Here is a 22,446-nt window from a genome sequence, read left to right as displayed (position 1 = left end):
TGTTAGCCACATCAGTCTCCTTGGACAACTGCCATTTTTGCTTTTGAGTTCTCAGACTTTTATTCTTGAGCATCTCTCACCCCTCTGGGGCTGACTTCCCCAGAGCATTTGTGTGTGTGGTGCTAGCGGATTCCCCAGAGCCCTTTGAGATTCTAGATCCGGGGACAAGTCACACAGACCTGACTTTCCTCTCAAGGAGGGGGCAGTTATGTCTCTTGAAAGGCTCCCTCTGTTTCTGTGTGCTGTTGAGCATCAGCTCCGGACCCAAATTCCCCAGGTTGGTCCCTCAGCTTTTTGGAAGGATGAAGTTTTTGTTGAAGTAAGCCAGGAAGTTATGGTAGAGAGCGAGTCTGGCCAACGTCTGCATGATTGAGGCCCCCGTTACTCCCCTGGGCTTCATGCTAGGCTTGGCTGCTTTACTGAAGGCCTCACCTCTTCTTTCTATCCAGGGGATGTGTTAGGCCTTGACACACCCATTTCTCTTGTCCCTCTTTTTCACACACATGCTTCCTCACTTTACCCTAAGGCCACAGGGAGTGAGGGCTACAGAGAGCCTGCCTTCCTCGGGTCGGGAGGCCCTGGGTTCAAGGTCTGCCTCCACCACCTGCTGATGGGCATCACCGTGGGCAAGTCAGTCCCTCTTTCAGTGGTCCAGGTGTCCGTCTTTCTCTGAGACTGTGAGTTGCAGAACTGCATTGGCAGAGGGAGGGGATTTCCTCACCTGCAGTTCTTGGTGCCAGTGTCCAAAAAGAACAAAAAACCAGAAGCAAGGACCCCTTCCCCCTCCTCCCTTTCCAGTTCCTCACCAGGCACTTCCCTCACTTACCCAAGGGCTTTACTCCCCCTTCTTAAACTATCTTCTCACCAATGTCCTCCCCAGGTCTGCCCCAGGGCAGCGTGCCTCTCTCATGGCCCCTAGGCAGGGCAGCCGTGGCTTCATGCCACTTGGGAAACTTGAGTCTCCATCGTGTGTTAGAGGAAGTAGGTGGACATTCCAGCTGGTGTGTCAGACTTGTTTGCTAACCCCCTGACTATTTAAGGAAGTAATGGACAGAGATAGTCCTCATTTTGAAAAGAAGAATCTAGAATTGTATTTCACAGATTTACTTCCCTCAGGAGTCACTTTTTTTTTTTTGGTGAGGCAATTGAGGTTAAGTGACTTGCCCAGGGTCACACAGCTAGTAAGTGTCAAGTGTCTGAGGCCAGATTTGAACTCGGGTCCTCCTGAATCCAGGGCCAGTGCTCTATCCACTGCTCCACCTAGCTGCCCCCAGGAATCACTTTTGAGTGGCTCCTGGGCTCCCAGGTCCAGAGCAGCCAAACTGGGCATTTTACAGAGGAGGAAACTGAGGCCCATCAGAGGAAGTCCAAGGGCACACAGAGCTAGCATCTGATTTCAGAGAAAGAAGAGAACAACACAGAAAACTCGTTGCCCAGTGGAAAGTCCGCCAGGCCCCAGGAGCCCTCCTCTGGGTCCCAGCTGATGCCCATGTGAATAAATGAGGGAAAAAACACCACTATTCTAAGTGTTGAGAGTGCGAATAGAAAACAAGGACTTTACATTCTTTACTTGCAATGGGGGAGATCACTCGTAGAGGGGAGGGGTGGCCTGGGGAGCTCTTGGCTTCTCCCCAGCTAGTCCCCCTCTTTTTTAACCCCATGCGGAGACTCCCGTGAGCAAAGGACGGTGCTAAGCAGCTCTCCAAATGCTAACTAGACAGCCCCCAGTCAGTGCCAGGACCCAGAGCTGGCCAGTCTCTCTCCTTGGTCACCCAGGCAGGAGCCACCTCCCTGTTCTAGGCTCAACCACACCTCAGAACCAGGGTCCGCTCCAAGCACCTGGCCTCAGTTGCCTTCAGCTGGGCTTTCCCCCAATCTCACTGCTCTCACTTAACAACCAGCCTCTCTCCAGCTCAACCTCAAACCTCCACTAAGTGGGGTCAGGATTGTGCCCTGCCTCCTCTCTATAAAATGGGATGATGCCCAGAGCGTGCATCTCCCTGGGCAGTGGAAAGGAGCTCATTTGTAACCTCACTAAGGCTCAGGTAGAGGAGCTGGGAAGGGGACTGGGCATTGGTGGCCACCAGGGGGCGCCCTTGACCATCTGGTCTTTGTAACTTTCCAAGCATGGCCCCAAACCCTGCTCGAGGGAGACCCACTGGCCCCCAGGCAGGTAGGAACCTCGGAACAGCCAGGTGCCCCATGGGTAACAGAGGTGGGGCTAGGAGGCTGGGGAAGGAGGCTCGGATGGCTGGAGAAGTGGCCGGACCTGGCGTGGGCAGCCTGGGCGGGCAGGGGCTTCCTCGGCCACACTCACTGGGGGGTTTCAGACACAGCCTCGCTGATGGTTTGTTTGGGGCGACATAGAGGAGATTCTCGTCCGGATTCCAGTCGGACCTTTGAGGTCCTTTTCAAACTCCAGAGTTCTGTCGAATGAACATCTGCGTGGATGCTGTGCAAGAGACTGGAAAATGCCGCCTAAATGTCAGCAGGTCTTAAAAAATCTCGTTCCTCGCGTCCCTTCCCATTGCCTTTTCTCACCAACCTACAAACATGCTGAGAAAGACAGTCACTATCCCATCAAACTTGTCCCATCTCTCCCCTCCCCTTCAGGACCAAACTTCTTTTAAAAAGTCATCTCTATCTAAAGGGGAAGGGAATGAGCATTTATTAAGTGCCTGCTGTGTGCCAGACATGGGCCACGCAGCTCATTTGGTCCTCACCACAGCTCTGGGAGGCAGGTGCTGGGATTTTTTTGGGTTTTTTTAGGTGCTGTTTTTAATCTCCATTTTTCATTTGGGGGAGACTAAGACAGTCAAAGGTCAAGAGACCCAGCTAGTAAATTCCTGAGGCTTGGTTTGAACCCAGGCCCAGGGGTGTTCCACTGCCTTCCCTCCTACTCGCTCATAACTCCTTTTCAGCTGGCCCCTCACTTGCTCATGCTATGAAAATTCACTTCCCCAAAGTCACCAAATCCTCTGGCTTCTCTCCCGGCCTCTCCTTAACTGTCTGTAGCATTCTGTGCTGTAGCTCACTTTTGGGGAGCCCGGATGTCACATTCTCCTGGCCCTTCCCTCCTCCCTTGCCTTGGCCTCTCCCTCCCCTACTCTCCCACTTGGCCATGTCCTTCCCAAGAGCCCACCTCCTGCCCATGTGCCCTTGAGCCCATTGTTCTGATGTCTGAAGTACTTTCCTCCGGCCCACCTACCGAATTCCACTTTTCAACTCCAGTATGACCTTTCCCTCAAAGTCTTCCCAAATCTCCTATCAATACAAACTTTTCCTATCTCAGGTCTTCTGTAGCACTTTGCTTATGCCTTTCTTAGGCATTGATGAGGTTTTATTTTTGTATAATTATTTGTGTACGTGTAATATAGCCCTACTCCATAGTAAAACATCCCCCACACACCAGAGTCAGGGCCAGGCCTCATCTAAACTCCATATCTCCCTCAGCACCAAAAGCATTGCCCTGCCTGCATCCAATAGAGGCCTAAGAGGTATTTATGGTATTGATTTAAAATACTTGTAGTTTTATCCTCCAACCAGGAGATGTTGTAAAGGTGGCTAGTAGTAGCAATTCACAGAAATAAGATAACAGACTTAATTTGATAGAGTAAAGCTCTTACCTCTCTCTTAAAGCTCAGGAAGATTGAAGAAAGAATAGATTGAAATACAATTGTGTTTTCCACCCCCAGATTCGTAGCTTCTCTCATATTAAATCAGAGTTTGCAAAAGATGGTGTTTCACTAGGGGGACTTCGCTCACTTTCTTTCACTGAATCATGATGAACATAACTCATCATGTTGCTTGTCTTGTTGCTCCCCTCTGGGGATGGTGAGTCCTGGAATTAGGGGAATCTTTGGGTGAAATCTCTGGTGGGCTGATGAATGAGAGAATCACTGGTTGGCTGACTGTGCAGAATGCCCAGAGTCTTGGGGGGGAGTTTTTTAAATTATTAAAGCTTCAAGCCCCTTAGCCCTTTGGGTCCTTAGTCCTTTGTATTTGTTTCATTTCTGTTCATGCTAACTTGCTCTCTTTTGTTGTCTTTTCCCAGGCTTCCACCATGTTAAGAGCCTCCTTGGCACCGGTGTAAGTAGTTCTTTCCAAAATCTTTCCTGAGTGGTTTTATTAGAGGAGATTCTATGTCAAAACAGCCCATGAGGCTCCTGAAGAGCTCAGACTATAAGCCCACCCCTCACCGCATATTTCTTAGCTTGAGTGCTCTAGTCTGTGCTTTCAGAACTCACAGGAACACCTGTGGGTGCCGCTGGACAAACCAGCATAGGGGCAGAGGTCTGGTTTGGGGGCTCTTTGTGCCTAGTCATAGCTTAAGGGCGGGATGAGAAAGCTCCAATGGGGAGGAGAGCTTAGGTAGTCTTCCCTGGGAGCCTCATGCTGTCAGCAGGCAAAGAAAGGCAATGACCCAACCCCAAGGCCTGAGAAAGCAAGGACAGGTGTGGGACCAGGGAGGCCCTGGTGCCCCTCTGTCAGTGGTCCCTTCAAGTAGCAGTAAAGTCGATTGCACCTAGCCCAGCCCCTAGCACAATTCTTGGCACACACCAGGCACTTAAAAAACACTTACTGATGGAGAGATTGCTGCTTGGACATTGTTAGTGTTTGAAGGTATGAAAGGACCACACACCCAGTGCAGAAAACAGAGTTTGGGAAGTTTTTTCTAAACCACTGATCTGGAGAAGGGGGGATTCTACTCAGTCTGTAGCTCCAGAGAGCACAATTTGTACCCCCAAAGACAGGTTCTGGTTGGGCCAATTTAGGGAAAAGGAAAGACTTCCTAATGGGTAGAGGTGTCCCCCCACAGAATGTGGGGACACCGATTCCTGTTACTGAGACCTAAAAGCAGACACTGGGTTACTGGCCACCTGTTCAGAGTCTTGGGAGAAGGTGACTGACTGCAGCCTGGCAGTGGTGAGCACCTTGGCAGACACAGGTGTGTGTCCCTGTGTAGTAACTTGTTTGATATTAGAAATTAGAGCTATCTTTTCTGATATCTTTCAAGGAATCATGTATAATTCTGATGTATGCATGCAAGACTTTGTTGGAAGAGAGCCTTCAGCCGGCCTTGGGCACCGCTGAGACAATAGTCAGTGTCCAGTAAGCATAAAGAAACTTGTGTCCTCTGTAACGTTCTATCTGCCGGGTGATGGTGAAGACAGGGCCTTTGGCTCGGGAGATCCTCTGCCAGGGCCCTTGACATGTCCTGATCGAGGATGCCCTTCCTCAATGTGGAGATTGTGCTTATAAATCAGATAGACATCTAGGTGGGAATGCCGGCTGTGTGTGTGGGGGTATTGATATTCTCTCTTTATCACCTTTCTGGGGCAATAAAAAAGTCTGAGACCTTTTCCGCCCCTTTGGTTTGATGAGGGAAGCCCTCTCCCTCTGCCTGGTTACCCTCACTTGCCCTGACCATTGCCTAGGCTCTCAAATGAGACCCACAGCCACGCACAAGAATTCAGCCTAATGTGGCCCACAGGAAAAACCAAGCAGACTTGAGCACCTGTTGTGTCTGAGGATATACATGCGTGTGTTTATACACACATCTATACATGATAACCTTGGGAGAGGCACTATTATTGTCTTCCACATCTTACAGATGAAAAACTGAAGTTGGGAGAGATTAGGCGACTCGCTTAAGGACACGTAGCTAATAAGGGTCTGAGTCCAAATTTGAACTTGGGCCTTTCCTGACTCTTAAGTCCTACCCTCTCTAGTCCATAAGCACAACCCTACTAAACTGCCTGTGAATTTTTTCAAATAGTATTTTATTTTTTCTAATTACATGGTTATGTAATGTGCAATCATATAAAACATATTTCCATATTAGTCATGTTGTAAAAGAATAAAGAGACCAAAAGGGGAAAAAAACCCACAAAAGTGAAAATAGTCTGCTTCTATCTGCATTCAGACTCCATCAGTTCTTTCTTTGGATGTGGAAAGCATTTTCCATCATGAGATCCTTGGAATTATCTCGGATCATTGTATTGCTGAGAAGAGCTAAATCATTCATAGTTGATCATTGTACAGTATTCTGGTTCTGTTCATTTAACTTTGCATCCGTTCCATGTAAGTCTTTCCAAGTTTTTCTGAAATGCACCTTCTGTTCAATTCTTATAACACAATAGTATTCTATTACATTTATATACCACAACTTGTTTAGCCATTCCCCAATTGATGGGCTTCCCCTCAATTTTTTTTTTTTTTTTTTTTTTTTTGCGGGGCAATGGGGCTTAAGTGACTTGCCCAAGGTCACACGGCTAGTAAGTGTCAAGTGTCTGAGGCCGGATTTGAACTCAGGAACTCCTGAATCCAGGGCCGGTGCTTTATCCACTGCGCCACCTAGCCGCCCCTCCCCTCAATTTCTAATTCTTTGCCACCACAAAAAGAGCTGCTATATTTTTGTGCATGTGAATTCTTTTCCCTTTTTTATCATCTCTTTGGGATACAGACCTATCAAAGGCTATTCACAGTTTAATTGCCCTTTGGGCATCATTCCAAATAACTCTCCAGATTGGTTGGATCAGTTCACAAGTCTCCCAGCAGTGCATTAGTATACCCTTTTTCCCATATCCTCGTGAGCATTTCTCTTTTTCTGTTTTTGTCATATTAGCCAGTCTGACAGATGTGAGGCGTTACTTCAGAGTTGTTTTCATTTTCATTTCTCTAATCATCAGTGACTGAGAACATTTCCATATGACTATAGATAGTTTTGCTATCTTCATCTGAAAACTGCCTCTTCGTGTATTTTGACCATTTATCAATTGGGGAGTGACTTATATATATATATATATATATTTATATATATATATATATATATATATATTTTTTTTTTTTTTGGCGGGGCAATGGGGGTTAAGTGACTTGCCCAGGGTCACACAGCTAGTAAGTGTCAAGTGTCTGAGGCCAGATTTGAACTCAGGTACTCCTGACTCCAGGGCCGGTGCTCTATCTACTGCACCACCTAGCCGCCCTGGAATGACTTATATTCTTATAAATTTGACTGAGTTCTCTATATATTTGAGAAATGAGGTTTTTATCAGAAACATTGACTGTAAAAATTAGTTCTCAACTTTCTGCTTTCCTTCTAATCTCGGTTGCATTTGGTTTTGTTTGTGTGAAATTTTTTGATTTAATATAATCAAAATTATCCATTTTATATTTTGTAATGCTCCCTATCTCTTGTTTGGTCAGAACTACTTCCCTTCTCCATAGATGTGACAGATAAACTATTCCTTATTCTCCTAATTTGCCTGTGGTATCACCCTTTATGTCCAAACCATGTACCCATTTTGACCTTATCTTGGGATATGGTGTATGATGTTGGTCTATGCCTAGTTTCTGCCATGCTGTTTTCTATTTTTCCCATCAGAGGCTTGGCTCTTTAGGATTGTCAAATACTGTGGTCATTCCCTTAGAGAATCAACTAAAAAATGAATGGAAACAATTAAATTCAGCAGAGTTTCAGGATATAAAATAAACCTACACAAATGAGCAGCATTTCTGTAGGTTACCAACAAAATCTAGGAAGAAGAGATAGAAAAAATTCCACTTAAAATAACTACAGACAGTATAAAATGCTGGGGAGTCTACCTGCTAAGACACACATAGGATCTCTATCAATACTATAAGATACTTTACGCAAAGACAGATCTAAATAATATTAAGTGCTTGTGGGTGGGCTGAGCCAATACAGTAAAAATGACAGTGCCACCTAAATTAATTTACTTATTCAGTGCCATACCAATCAAACTACCAAAGAATTACTTTATAGAGCTAGAAAAAAATAACAGAATTCATTTGGAAGAACAAAAGGTCAAAAATATTGAGAGAATCAATGGTAAATAAAGGGGAAAGAATAGGGCCTAGCAGTACCAGATCTTAGACTGTATTACATAGTTGTAATTGCCGAAACACTTTGGTGCTGGGTAAGAAATAAAAAGACTGATCAGCAGAGTAGATTAGACACATACAATATAGAAGCACTAACTTTGACAAACCCAAAGATCTCAGCTATTGGGGCAAAAACTCACTTTCTGACAAAAACTTGGGAAAATTGGAAAGTAGTCAGGCAGAAACTAGGTACAGACCAATATTGTACACCTTATTCCAAGAGCAGCTCAAGATGGGTGCACGAATTATATAAAAAGGGCAATATCATAAGCAAACAAAGGAAGCTTAGAAGAAGTTACCTGTTAGATCTGTGGGAAGGGGAAGAATTCTTGACCAAACAAGATATTGACAGTCACAGGAAGTAAAATGGATAACTTTGATTACACAAAACTAAAAAGGTTTTGCACAAACAAAACCAATGCATCTAATTTTATAAGAAAGGCAGGAAATGGGGGGAAACTTTTGTAGCAAGTTTCTCTGATAAAGTTCTCGTTTCTAAAATGTACAAATTTGGCTGTGGATACCCTCCGGCCCAGCGGTACCACTACTAGGTCTGTATCCCAAAGAGATCAAAGAAAAAGGGAAATGACTAGATATATACAAATATTTATAGCATCTCTTTTTGTGGTGGCAAAGAATTGGAAACTGAAGGGATGTCCATCAATTGGGAAATGGCTGAACAAGCTGTGATAGAAAATTAGTGTGCTACAAGAAATGATGAGGGGGGTGGTACCCTGGGAAAAACCTGAGAAGTGGTGCAAAGCTGAGGGAGCAGAAGCAGGAGTCCACTAATATTGGAACAGGAACAATAATTGTGATGCCACCAACTGTGCAAGACTCAGTAATCCTGAGCAACACAATGATCCCCCACAATTCCAAAGGATTCATGATGAAACATGCTGTCCACCTTCTGACAGAGAGTGGATCAACTTAGGGCACAAACTGAAGCCTGTTTTCTTTTCTCTCTCTTTTCCTTCCTTCCTCCCTTCTTTGCTAATGTGGAAAGTTGTTTGGCATGACTGTGCATATTTATGATGGGCTGCTTTTTTTTACTTTCTAAATAGATGGGGGAGGGGGAAAAAGAGAATTTGGAAAATTGAATTTAAAAATAAATAACATGAGAGAAACCCCCCCCCAAAATTGAAAATCCCCATGGAGGGCAATCTACCTTTCCAGTAACATATTCTAAGACATTAACATTAAAGGTTTCTGAAAGTCTTTGCTCCCTCCCCAAATTGAAGGATAGCCCTTGCTGCTTCTGAAGGGATAGATAGGCCTGTACCCATCACTGTGTGATCACTGGAGGTCATGGACAGGCATTGTAGGAGATGGGAAGATATCAGAAAGGTCCACTCCTGGACCATCATCTCCCTCCATCAGCATCAGCAGTCACTTCATATTTTCAAGTGATCATGGGTCAGGAAGACCTGAGCTCAAATACGCCTCCTATAGCAACTGGGTGACCCTGAACAGACCCCCTCAAACTCTGCCTGCCTCAGTCTCCTTGCCTGTCAAATGGGGGGTAAAAAGAGGCTGTTTTTCACAGGATTGTCGTGCTGGCCAGTGAGATAACATTTGTAAAGTGTGAAATCTGCACGTTCTGTGGCCCTTTTGAGCCAAGGTGTTTGTTGTGTAGGGGCTGGTGACAGCCTGGGGACTGTGATGAGCTGGAGAGGATGCAGGGGAGGTCAGCCAGGGTATCATGGGAGAATCAACTGATGGAAGCCTGGGAGGCATAGCTGGGAGAAGAGAGGATGTGGGGTGGGGTCAGGATGGGGGAGCATTGGCCGATGGAATTGAGGCTTGGTGTGGGTAGCTGGCCCAGGTGAGGGGGAGGCTTTGGGCTAGCTGGGCTCCCTTTCCATAGGAGGCTTGGAGCAGAGGCAGGACACCCCTCCCTAGGCACATCAGAGGGTTTCTTGGACCATAGCTTGGGCCAAGTGCCCGCTGCTGGCTTCCCCCCCCCCAAATTTGGGGAGTCGTTAAGCAAGGTGCTCTACCAAGGACCCTTTTTCCTTTTCCTCTTACCTTGTGCTGAGCAGGAAGCTGAAGGAGATCCCATTGCTGCCCTCCCTGGATTATGAGAAATTGAAGAAAGATCTGACCTTTGGGAACGACCGATTGAAGGCCTTTTTGCTGCAGGCTCTGCGATGGGTATGTGTGTGTGTCTGCTGGGCCGCCTCCTGGGTCCCTCTGGGCCCATTCCTTTGAAGTGGCAGTGGGGTTTTCTCTGGCCAATTTGACAGGAGCTGACATGGGGTAGAAACTAGGAAGCAGCGAATGTCCTTGTAGAAATGAGACTCGAGAAGCCTTCAGTCATTAAGTGCCTTCTGCTAAGAGCACGTGGCAATAGGGACGTTTACCATCAGTGCCACCTGGGGCCCGTGGGGGCTGATCCTCTCTGCATCAAAGGCTGATGTTTCTGCTTTTAGGGCACCATGGAGAGGAAGCCTCCTTCCTGAGAGAGCTAAAGGCTTCCACAGTCTAGACCCGGCTCCAGCTCCTGGTAGATAAATGTTAGAAAGCCAGCCGGCTGGCTAGATATGGAGTGAGAGAGTGGGGGGGGGGGGTACAGTGGGACAGTCTGAGAGACAGAGAAAGGAAGTGGGGGAGAGAGAGAGACAGACAGACAGACAGACGAGGGAGGGAAAGAGGAAGGAGGAAAGAGAACACACAAAGGTGGAGGTGGGGGTGGGGGATGGGCATGGCCTAGAGATATGTAGAGGCCTGAATTCTAGCATGATCCTAATATTACTGTAATTAGCACAAGAATAATAATTAAAATTTACATACTGCTTTATGGTTTGCAAAGTGCTTTACAAATATCCCCTTTCATCCTCACAACCCTGGGAGGGAGGTGCTATCATCACCCCCATTTTACAGATGAGGAGCTGAGGTAGATAGTGGTGAAGTGACTTGCCCAAGGTCACTCAGCTAGTATGTACCTGAGGTCAGATTTGAACTCATCCCTATCAACTGTGTCACCAGCTGCCCATAAGATGAGTGGAAAGCCCATCCGTCAGAACCTCGGGGTCCAGGGGTATGGTCCAAGCTTCTGACTAGGGGGAGAGGAAGGGTGGAGGCCAAGAGGAAGCCGTGCAGTGTGGAGATACCAGGGGGTGGGGTGCAGGTCTGGCCCTGACATCCTGGCGCTCCATGCACACTTGTTTTCAGCCAGCCTAGCTCCGCACCATCCTCTGAATACACATGGTGGCCGCTCCCCTGCTTCCCTTGGTTTGCAGCTGTCTTCCCATAGGCCTGTTCTGTCTGTCCACAGCCTCTCTCCCATCAGGACTCGACTCGGGTTCCATACCCTCCCCCACCCCTCTGCCTTGGCCCTCTGGCCCTGGCTCTCTTGGTCATTCTTAGGAACACATGCCCCTATCAGAATGCAAGCTCTTGAGTCCCTGGAACCTGCTCAGCACACAGTAGGTGCCTAATAAGTGCGCAGTGATTGATTCTTTCTCTGGCCTAGGCCCTTTCCACCATATGAAAGAATGACTTTGGATTTGTCCCTTCTTCTCTTCCTTCCTAGCGTCTGACCACGTCTCATCCTGGAGAACAAAGGGAGACCGTATTGCAGGCCTACATCAGCAACGACCTGTTGGATTGTCAGAGCAACAACCAGGTGTGTGTCACCTCCATGCTGGCACCCCAGCCTGGCCCTCCTTTGTGGGAAGCACTCTTGGGGCCGGTGGTGGCTTTAGAGGGGGCGCTTGGACCAGCTTTAAACAGAATCTGTGTGGAAGGAGCAGAGACAACATGCCAGAGGCCAACCCACAGCTTTGGCCCCCATTCACCCTGTGACCTGCGCTCTCCCGGCCACGAGGCTGTGAGTGGCAGGTCTGCGCTTCACAGACGGCCTGGGTTGGACCCTGGCCGATCAGATGCTGTGAGGTGTTAGGCCTGAATCAGGCCTTAGCTACCTGCAGAGAAGAGGGGCGCCTGCGGGAGACAGCAGACAGTGAATGTCTGCTTTGGGGAACAGCTGCCAAGGCCGTGATTAGTGTCTGGGGTCTTTTTGTAATTGGGCGGCCCCGTGACTCCATTAGGAGAGGGCTTTCTGGGCAAGAAAGGCCCCACTGGCGATGCAGGTCAGCCCCTGCTCTGTTCAGAGGCAGTGATCTGCCCAGGGTCACCCAGCCTCTGTGTGTGTGTGTCTGTGTCTCTGTATGTGTATGTGTGTGCGTCTCTGTGTGTGTCTGTGTCTCCATGTGTGTGTCTGACTCTGTGTGTGTCTGTGTCTCCATGTGTGTCTGTGTCTATCTGTGTTTGTCTGTGTGTCTGTGTCTGTCTCTCTGTCTCTCTGTCTCTATGCGTCTGTCTGTCTGTGTGTGTGTGTCTGTGTCTCCATGTGTTTTTGTTTTTATTTTGTTTTGTTTGGGGGGCGGTGTTTTGTGATGCAATTGGGGTTAAGTGACTTGCCTAGGGTCACACAGCTAGTAAGTGTAAAGTGTCTGAGGCCAGATTTGAACTCAGGTCCTCCTGAATCCAGGGCCGGTACTCTATCCACTGTGCCACCTAGCTGCCCCCTTCTCCATGTGTATGTCCATGTCTTTGTGTGTGTGTCTGTCTCTGTGTATGTCTCTGTGTTTCTGTGTGTGTGTCTGACTCTGTATGTGTCTGTGTCTCTGTGTCTGTTTGTGTGTCTTTCTCTGTGTGTGCCTGTGTCTATGTGTGTCTGTGTCTCCGTGTCTGTGTCTGTGTCTATGGGTGTCTATGTGTTGGTCTGTGTTTCTGTGTGTGTGTCTCTTTGTCTCTGTGTGTGTGTGTGTCTGTGTCTCTATGTGTCTGTTTCTGTGTGTGTCTGTGTGTCCGTCTGTGTTTCTGTGTGTCTTTCTCTCTCTGTGTCTATGTGTGCGTCTGCCTTTCTGTGTGTGTATCTGTCTGTGTGTGTGTCTCTGTCTCTATGTGTCTGTCTCTCTGTCTTTGTGTGTGTGTCTGACTCTGTGTGTGTGCACGCGTGCGCATGCGCGTGCTTGCGCCCATACCTCACAGGCAAGGCTGGGAGCCCAGGCTCTTTGCTGAAGGTCACATTGCCCAGCTTTGTCCTCTGCCTTCCAGCTGATGGCTGAGGGGACAGTTGCCCGACTGTGTCCCTTTGCTAATGATGCCCATTGTCCTGAGCTGGGATCACGCTTCTGTGTCCATAGAGAGAAGAAAGAGGCCCAGACGGGTGCTGGATTGGCCCAGGGCCCAAGGGTGGTGGTATCGGGAACAGTCTGGAGCTGTGTGATCGCTGTTGGTGGGAAGGCCAAGGTGGCCCTGGCTCTTTGTTTACTATTTGTGTTGTGGCTTTGATCACTTGGTTGCTCAAGAGGCCAGACCATTGGTCCATTTCCCAGTGAAAGCCTTGCCCTTTTCTGGTTGTCTGGCTCCCTGTGGAGGAAAGCGTTCAGTTCCGTGTGGGCACCAGTGTGACCTGGGAGGTCGGGAGCTCTCCCTGACACATGCACGACTTGTCTCTGATCACAGAGGACGTCAGAGCGACTGAGTCAGCAGCCTGGGTCAAAAAAATCAGGCTTTTAAACTGAGCTGATGAATCAATGCAGCTTCTCCTCATTATGGGGTGTTTATTTAGAAATTTAATCCCTGTGACCCTCGACAAATCGCTTAACCTATGAGAGACTCAGGCTCTCTGTTACAGACTCTCTGTTGATCTGTATTGGTAGAGGGCCTTTCCACACCAAGACTGCCCCACCCTGAGGAATGGACCTGAAGGAAGAAAGTACAAGGCCTAGACATACAAAGACAGGCAGCCTCCCCTCCCTACCCCGCCCCAGGTTCTGCTGAAGGACGTCACAGGGGCACAGAAGGAAGCAGGCGACCTGAGGAGGGAGCAGAGGGAGCAGCCTAGAACATCAGGAAAGGCTTGTCTAGGGGGTATGGGGGAGGCTTGGAGGAAGAGGACCGCCCAGCAGGGGGTGCTGGGACTAGTGTTCAGACATGGGTGGGGCCAGCGCAGTCTTCCAGGCAAGGGAGGTTGGAACCCAGTGGAAGGAGCGACTGGCAGCGGAGAGGCCTGTTAGGAGGGGAGTGTAAGGGTCTAGAGAGGGTGTGAGGGCCTGAGCTTGGCCTGTGGCTATTAGAGAAGAGAGGCAAGGCCCCATGCAGGACCCAGGGAGTCCTGAAGACTCGGCCACCGTGGGCTGGTGAGGGAGACAGAGGAGGCGAGAGTAGCCCTGGACTGGGCCCACTGTGGGGTTTGCAGGAGGAGAGTTAGCAGGAATGGAAGGAGATCTGCCTGGGGCAGAGATAGCTGCTGATGGGATGTCCAGACAGAAATGTCCCTGCGGCTGCTCACTGTGTGGAAAGCATTCAGCAGGGAAAGCGCCTGGGGATGGCGACAGATAAGGGCATCAATGAGAGCCACGCTTACAAAAAGAGAAGGCCTAGGATGGCACCCTAAGGCTTAGGCAAGATCGGCATGGGATTGAGGGCCCTGAGAAGGTCACCCAGCGAGAGGCCACACTGTCCAGGAGGAACGGCCAGCAGCGTCCGAAGCTTTAGCGAGGCCAAGCAGGATGAGGAGCAGGCCACGATGCCAGGGCATCTCAGAGCTGGAAAGGACCCCATGAAGTCTGCCCTCTCCCTGACCCCCTCCACACTGCACCTGACAACAGACTCTTGGAAGACCTCCAGGGCACCTGCGCATCCCTTCCACTTCCCAGAGCTAACTTTCTTCCACTGACCCCAACTCTCTGCCTGCTGCTTGTCTTAGGCAAGGCACACTCTGGCCCCAGGTGCAAGTTCATGACTGGGCACATCATTTAAACAATTAAAAAATCCTTTTACTAAACACAGAGACTCTACAAACACCCCCTTGGCTGGGCTGACTGGATGCAGGGTCCACAGACCCTGGTAATGGGGGGTGCCCCCAGGGTAAAAATGACAGCTCTGGAGGGAGTCAATAGTCCAGCCAGTCCTTAGAGCTTAGATACCATTTATATTAGAATCCTCCAAAGTTATCCAGCCCAGCCTGGGCCTAAGGGCTACTAAGACATTAAAGTCTCTGAGACTGGCACCCTCGATGTTGGCTCTGCCCCCACCCCTTCTCTCCAGACTGAAATCATCCTCCAGTGATCCCCAGCCACCTCCGTCATCGTGTCATCTCCCCTCCCAGGCCTCCTCTGCAGAGCTCCTCCCAGACCCATCGTTTGGTCACTAATGGGTGTTGCCTCAGACACACTGAGACCGAGGTCATGCCGTCATCCTGACTTTTGTCGTGCCACTGGACAATGACGACTCTGGAGGAGAGAGTGAGGCTCGAGGACTTTGTGTGTGCGGCTCTGCCTCACTCACTGCCAGGGCATCCCTCTTGTGACATCATTGGTCCCGGCCAAGGATTCTCGCCCCCTCCCCTTCTGTACCCCCCACTCTGGTCTCAGCCCCATAAATCAGACTCCCCCCTCCCTTCAAGCAGCTTGAGAAGGTGGGAGAGAGGTGACGTCCTTCTCCAAGAGCTATCGCAGCCTCACACTGCATGGAGAGGTTTAGTGCCCAGAGCTGGGGCGCAAAGATTCTTCCTTCTGTGCTTCCAGACCACAAGTGGGGTACTGGGTTCAATTCTGGGCGCCACATTTTAGGAAGGACCTTGATAAACTGCACGTGACCCACAGGGAGCAACAAAGTTTTTATGTAGGGTCAGGAATCATGTGACAGATACTCTGTCACAACCCCTTGGGAGGAAGCCACTGTGATTCTCCCCATTTCTACAGAGAAGGAGCTGAGGCAAACAGGTTCAGTGACTTGTCGGTGCCTCAGCTGGTACAGAGGAGCCGATAATTGGGATAATTGGGAGGGCAGATAAGGATCAGGTGCCTGGAGGTGGTGGTGAGGATAAAGACTAGGTCAGGTTGGATTCCCCAGCACGTCCCAGGGGCCTCCTCTGGGTTTGCATGTGCCCTGGCGGCTCCCCTTCCCCATGTCCTGGGGCAGACGGCCCTTGGCTCCCCTGCTCTCTACCTCTCCTGAAGCCTTTAAACAGGCCCCAGCTCCCCATCCTGCCTGCGTGAGAAGCAGAGGCGTCTGCCTCCTTGTCCAGGGAGGAGGTAGCGTGGTCAAGGCCGGTCCCGGCCAGTTGTGCTGTCGATCCCGTCCCTTCCTGTTTCTTTGGAAGCCGCCCCACTGACTGTTCTCTCCTTTCTGTCATCTTTGGTCTCTCCTCCGCTGGCTCCTTCTGGTCTGCAGAGACGCCTGGGGCTCCCCCTCCTTCCAGCCCCCCTTTGGGCCGTTGTGCCGCATCTCTTCCCCCTTCTCTACCGCTCTCTTTGCTTCCAGACCCCCCAGTCTCTTCCCAGCCTCCCCCACACTCTCCAGGGTCTCCTATGATCTCCTGGCTACACATCCCCACCTGGACTTTCCAGGAACGTCTCAAACTCGACGTGCCCAGAGTAGGCTCATTCTCTTCCCCCTTTCAAACGTCCCTTTATCTGTTGAGGACACTCGCCCTCTCTCCCCGTCAGTCTTTTTCATAACCAGGATGCTGCCTTGGCCTGTACCCCCCCTCCCCTCCCCACCCCTTGCATCTTGGTTCTGTTGCTTCTCTCTCCATCATGTCTTTCCCCTCTAACCTTAGAGTCAGTCACCTCCTTTGTCCAAGCCTCTGAGGCCTCTGGTCTGCATCATACAACCCCTCGTTGGGCTCCAGCCTCAGGTCTCTCCCCCTCCCCACAGCCTCCCCACAAGCCCCAAGGAGATCTTCCTAAGGTGCAGGTATGACCCAACATCCCCCAGCTCCATTGCTTCCTGTGGCTCTGTTACCTCTGGGTGAAAGGTAAATGCCGCTTGAAAGTCCTTCACAGATGCCCCGACCCCTCCGACCCCTCCCCACACCGACTGGCCCCCCTCTGATCCTCCCCCATGTCTCTTGTCCCCGCCTTTGCCCCAGCCCTCTCCCCTGCCAGGTGCACCGTCCCAGCAGATGGGATACCTTTTTGGGTCTCCTCACCTTCTATATAATGAGCTCAGGTCTGGCCTGTCTTTATCCTGCACATAATTGTGTGTGTGTGTGTGTGTGTGTGTGTGTGTGTGTGTGTGTGTGTGTGTGTGTGTGTGGCCTTCCCCAGGAAAACAGAAGCTTTCTGAAGGAGGGGATGTCTTATTTGTTCTCTCTATGCCCCTCGCCCATAGCTCTGTCTGACATACAGTGACACTTAATAAGTGCTTGTTGATTGAGTGATAGAGATACACAGAAAGGGAACAGTCCCCATTCATTGGGAGCTTATACCATATTGGGAGTTACAGTACATACCCAGATAAGAATGATGATGATAATAGGGGCAGCTAGGTAGGCAGTGGATAGAGCACCGGCCCTGGATTCAGGAGGACCTGAGTTCAAATATGGCCTCAGACCCTTAACACTTACTAGCTGTGTGACCCTGGGCAAGTCACTTAGCCCCAATTGCCTCACCAAAAAAAAAAAATAATGATGATAATAACAACAATAATTGCTAATGTTTACAAGTACTTTACTTGGTTCTCACCACAAACCTGTGAGGTAGGTGCTGAGGCAGACAGAGGTTAAGGGACTCAACCAGGGTCACACAGCTAATAGGTTTCTGAGACCTAATTTAAACTCAGGTCTCCCTGACTCCAGGCTCACTCAACCCATTACAATTCTCAGCTGCCTTGTAACTAACTGTAAAGTCTCTGGAGGAGGGAGGAGGCATGAAGCACTGAGAATTGAGGGAAGGATTCTTGGAGGAGGCAGCATGGGAGCTGAGCCTTGAAGGCAGATGAGGACAGAAGCCTGCTCCAGGATGAGGCCGAATGAGGAGGAGAGGGGGCATTCCAATAGGAGGGCGCTTCTACATACAGAGACAGATGTTTTCTTGGAGGGACACAGAGCTATCCAGTTTGGCCTGAGCATTAGGCGTGTGAAGAGGAGCAAAATGAGTAAGGCTGGGGTGGCAGGACGGTGATTTCAGAGAGGCCCGGGCCCTCTCCATGTCTTCTCTGGAGGAACGGCTGCCCTCTGTGGGCCATGAAAGCCCCAGGCAGCTAAACATTCTAAGAAACTGTTGCCCACAACGTTCCAGCAGGGAGACAAGCTCGTGTAAGTCGACCCGGCATCAAGCTAAAGCCTATTAAAAATAGGCTTATGCAGGGTCCTTAAATACAGCATAGGGTGCACTCCATGTAGAGGATGGGCTGTGGGGGCAGCTCGGTGACTCAGTGGATAAAGCACTGGCCCTGGATTCAGGAGGACCTGAGTTCAAATATGGCCTCAGACACTTGACACTTGCTAGCTGTGTGTGACCCTGGGCAAGTCACTTAACCCTCATTGCCTCGCAAAAAAAATTAATTAAATTAAAATGAGCTGCCTTATAAAGGAAGAGAGGGGCCTGTGTGAGGCAGAGCTAGGGAGCGAGGGCATCCTAGGCAAGGGGATGACTGGGAAGGGCATGGTGGGAACAGCAGAGAGATGCCCTGTCGGGGTGGATTGCTGAGTCCAAGTTGGTGAGAGGGAGAGAGACAGACTAGAGACGAGGTGCTGGGGGCTTTGAAGCTAAACAGGAGAGTCTGGGTCCTGTCCAAGAGATAACAGGAAGCCACTGGAACAGGTTGAAGAGGGGAGCCATGTTTAGACCTGTGAGGTATAGGGCATGGGTAAGACTAGGGAGAGGGAGGGTGGCGGGTTAAGAGGCCGTTGGGGTGTTGTGAAAGTAAAAAGGGCAAGATTTAGCAATTGAGCCAGTGTGAGGAGCTAAGGATACTGGACCGAAGTTAGGAAGCGAGGAGACTGGGAGGATGGTGGCACCTGTGTGTGACGATGCCCTCAGGCACAGACTTGGAGAGGACAGCACTCGAGATTATTCCTGGCTCTGTGCTGCTTTCTTTACCTTGGGCGTTTCTTGTTTGGGCCTTTTTGTTACAGAGAAACGTGCTCCAGCTGCTGCATTCCAAGAACGACGTGGTCCGACAGTACATGGCGCGGCTCATCAATGCCTTGGCCTCCCTGTCAGAAGGTGAGGGTCGGGGTCCTATTCACCTCACGTGCCTGCAAGCACTTCACTGGCTTGTTGTTAGCCAGGTACAGGCTTTGCCTTTCTCCGTGCCTCTTTCTGAAAGATGCTCGAAGGGCACTGCCAGCACTCGGCCACCCCATCTTACCCACCCAAACTGCTTTCCAGGCATTGGCTCCTTTTCCCCCGGGAGGGTGTCACTCCTCAACTCAAAGTCGATCCAAGAATCGATCCCAGGGACGACCCTGGGACATCCTTGCTGGTCCCAGGTGCAGAGAGCTCTCCCCTAGAAGGGGGCGTCTTGACTTCTGCAGATTGTTTGGGTTTGAGCACATGGGGGTGGCAGGCAGAAGTCACCAGCCTCCAAAGGGGTGCCTTCTGAAATGTCCTAAGTCAGCTATTTCAGAAAGTTGATCCATGCTGGCATCGTTCTTTCGAGATGACCGAGAGCTGGCCTCATCACCGTGCCCCCGGCCTTCCCGGAAGGGCAGGTCACGCAAGTCCTTCTCACCTCACTTTATGAATGGGGAAACGGAGGGTCAGAATGGTTGAGGGACTTGCCCAAAGCCACATAAGTCAGTACCAACCCCAGGCTCTCTCTCCCCCTTCCTGGGACTCTGCTCACGCAGTGCAGAGTTTCCGTGGAGGGGTGGTCTGGGGTTAGGGTTAGGCCTGACCCTCTTCTCACCCCCATGGTCCTAGGTCGCCTCTACCTCTCTCAGAACACCAAGCTCCTGCGGATGCTGGAGGAGAGGCTGAAAGATGAAGATAAGGACTTGCTTACCCGCGAGAATGTGCTCGGGGCCCTGCAGAAATTCAGCCTCAGGTGAGTTCTCTGCGGCAGGCGGGATGGGAGGGGGCCGCTGCAGCTGCCACCGAGGGCCCTAGGATGCCGCTCGGCATTTCTTCTTCTTGGTGATGATTAAAGCTCTCTTGCTGTTGGTCTGCTCACTGTCTGTCCAGTGGCAGGGAGGCAGCCGTGCGTCACAGAGGAATTGGTGACAACTCCTCCACCTGCTACATCCTTCCGGCGAGCTCGGCTTCTCTTCGGAGGCTTGAAGCAGCCGTTTTGCAGCAATAGTTTAGCGCTTGTTTTCAACTTTGGGGCGACTGATCCTGCTTCCCTGTGGGCTTGGATGGTCTTTGAAATGCTCGATTTTTCCATCTCCACAGTCCGATATCTGCTCCAGTCACTGAAGTGTGCTCTCTGGGAGCAGTGACTTCTGCACCCTCCTTGGAGTGACACCCACGTTCAGAGGGTTGTAAGGGAAGAGCCGTACAGAACCTTGTGGGTGGTTGTTATTGTCTAGAGTGGCTGAATGGAGGATTCATGAGCTTATGGCTCTTGGTGAATTCTTGGCCAGTTTTCCCAGGCAGAATACAGCAGCACCCAGCTCTCCCCCCAGCCATCCCTTCTTCACGCTCAGCCATCCTCCACCTCTGTAAACAAGAGATAAGTGACAGTCGCATCATGAGTGCGTACAGAAGAGGTGAGCTTTCTCAGGCCTCAGGGATGCATCACAGGTGAAGAAATAACTCTTCCTCCTTACGCACATCCACTGACTAGTCGCTCCCTCTCCTGAGAAGCCGGAGGTTCAGCTTCCGTGTCCTGGAGATTGGGGTGAGCTCAGTGGGCATCTCCCCACAGAGACATCATGGCATTAGAAGCAAAACGATGCAGACCGGAGGAAAGTGACCCCAAGAAGCCCTGATGCCCGGGGGCTCTGAGGACATCGGGAAGGAGACACCACAGTAACGTCACAGTCAGCACTGGGCTGGCAGACCTTTCTCGTGCCAGGGAATTCAGGGGGCTGCCACCCACTGCAGAAGCATTTATTATACACTTTCTGTGTGCCAGGTTCTGGGCTCAGTGGACGGGATGTGAGGAAAGGCAAAAACATGTCTGGCTTTAGGGAGCCCGTACCAGAGAAAGGCCCAGTCCCTCAGAGGGAAAGCGCTAGCATTGAAGGGGCCGGCCGGCAGAGCTGAGATTTGAATGGAGTCTTGAGGGAGGCCTGAGGGAGAAAGTGCCAGGCACAGGGCACAGCCAATGAAACTGCAGGGTAGGGGGATGGCAGCTTGTAAAATGTGAGAACAAGGGGCAGCTAGATGGCGCAGTGGGTAAAGCACTGGCCCTGGAGGACCTGAGTTCAAATCCAGCCTCAGACACTTAACACTTACTAGCTGTGTGACCCTGGGCAAGTCACTTAACCCCAATTGCCTCACCAAAAAAAAAAAAAAAAAAGTGAGAACAAATGAGGAGGAAAGAAAGCCCCTCACCCCTGCATTCTAACAGAGCCAGCCCTGCCCTGTGCCAGCCTCAGTGGGCACCTCATTAGACTGTGGGGCGTGTCACTGGAGGGAAAACCATTGCTCCCTGCCAATTGCCCGTTCTGCCTAGTGCCCGGAGACAAGAGCAGGGCCATGGGGGCACCCTGGCCGCCCATTCTGGTCTTTCTGAGTCTGGAGACCACAGCAGGCCCCCCGGGTCCTCGGCTTTGGGGAAGGTCAGAGACTTGGAGCGGGGCAGAGATAGGCTCTGAAGCTGTCTTGGACCCCGACCTCTGTCCCTTGTGCCACACGGCTTCCCTCGGCTGTGTGAGGCAAACCAAAGCATGGAGAGACTGGGAGGGGAAGTCGGGGCATTTTCAAGACCGACCTCCAAGAGTGGGGCCACATTGGCCAGTGGAGGGGGGTGTCTGTAGAAACCACTTTTGCTTCTGCCGCCTACACTCGAATGGCTCCCAGAATCCTGGGCCTGGCCGAGAGGTGCCCTGAGCTCTGCCCTCTCTGGAGAGACGGGCCTGCGCGCCTCTATGCTCCCAGCCTGGTCTCTGTCCAGGCCTGTCTTGGGCCCGGCTCGGTTCTGGCTTCTGACTGCGTCCTTGCGCCCGTGCTGGCCGTGCGAGTCATCCCGGGGTTTTCCGTTGCAGGCGCACTCTGCAGTCCACCATGATCCAGGACGGCCTCATCTTCTGGCTTATCGACGTGCTCGAGGATCCTGACTGCCTGTCCGACTACACCCTGGAGTACGCGGTCGCCTTGCTCATGAACCTCTGCCTGCGTAGTACAGGTCTGGCATCTCCTGGGGGCAGGCGGAGCGGGTCACCTGGCGTGCCCACGGCTCAGTGCCGCCCGCCATCGGCCTCGCGAGGTTCCCGCTTGTTCTGTCAGTAGCGGGTCTAATCGGCGAGAGCCCCGGGGTCGCCTGAAGAGGCTCACAGGACCCCGCCTCCTCGCTTCTCTTCACCCCATCGCTCCTTCTGGGCCTCAGTCTCCTCCTCTGTAAGATGAGGGGCCCCCAGGTCTGAGACCAGCCGGCCTGAGAAACCACAAGCTACCCCTGGCTGGCTTACTGTTCATTAGGGTTTCAGCTCAGTATTAACTGGCCACCTTTCTGCTGGAGGCCCCCAGGTGATGCAGGGGAGAAAGCACCAGGCCTGGCCTCAGGAAGACCTGAGTTCAAATCCAGACCCAGACACTGACTTTAGTGTTGCCCTGGGCCAGTCAGTTAACCTCTGCCTCAGTTTCCTTGACTGTAAAATGGGGTTTGTTGTGCGGCTCCAATGAG

The 22,446-nt window shown here is 50.9% G+C and overlaps 1 protein-coding gene across 4 annotated transcripts in view; it reads left to right on the top strand.

Moving 5' to 3' along the window:
* ARMC9 (armadillo repeat containing 9) overlaps window positions 1-22,446 on the top strand; it is a 128,159-nt gene that overhangs the window by 43,248 nt on the left and 62,465 nt on the right. For all 4 annotated transcript variants that reach the window (XM_043964291.1, XM_043964289.1, XM_043964288.1 and 1 more), the window contains 6 exons: window positions 4,055-4,089; window positions 9,951-10,062; window positions 11,444-11,536; window positions 18,788-18,878; window positions 19,578-19,701; window positions 21,809-21,948. In XM_043964291.1, coding sequence (XP_043820226.1) covers window positions 4,055-4,089; window positions 9,951-10,062; window positions 11,444-11,536; window positions 18,788-18,878; window positions 19,578-19,701; window positions 21,809-21,948 — 595 coding nt within the window. The remainder of the gene's footprint in view (window positions 1-4,054; window positions 4,090-9,950; window positions 10,063-11,443; window positions 11,537-18,787; window positions 18,879-19,577; window positions 19,702-21,808; window positions 21,949-22,446) is intronic.

The sequence above is a fragment of the Dromiciops gliroides genome, chromosome 4, assembly GCF_019393635.1.
Source record: "Dromiciops gliroides isolate mDroGli1 chromosome 4, mDroGli1.pri, whole genome shotgun sequence".
NCBI lineage: Eukaryota > Metazoa > Chordata > Mammalia > Microbiotheria > Microbiotheriidae > Dromiciops > Dromiciops gliroides.
This window is presented reverse-complemented; position numbering and strand designations above follow the sequence as displayed.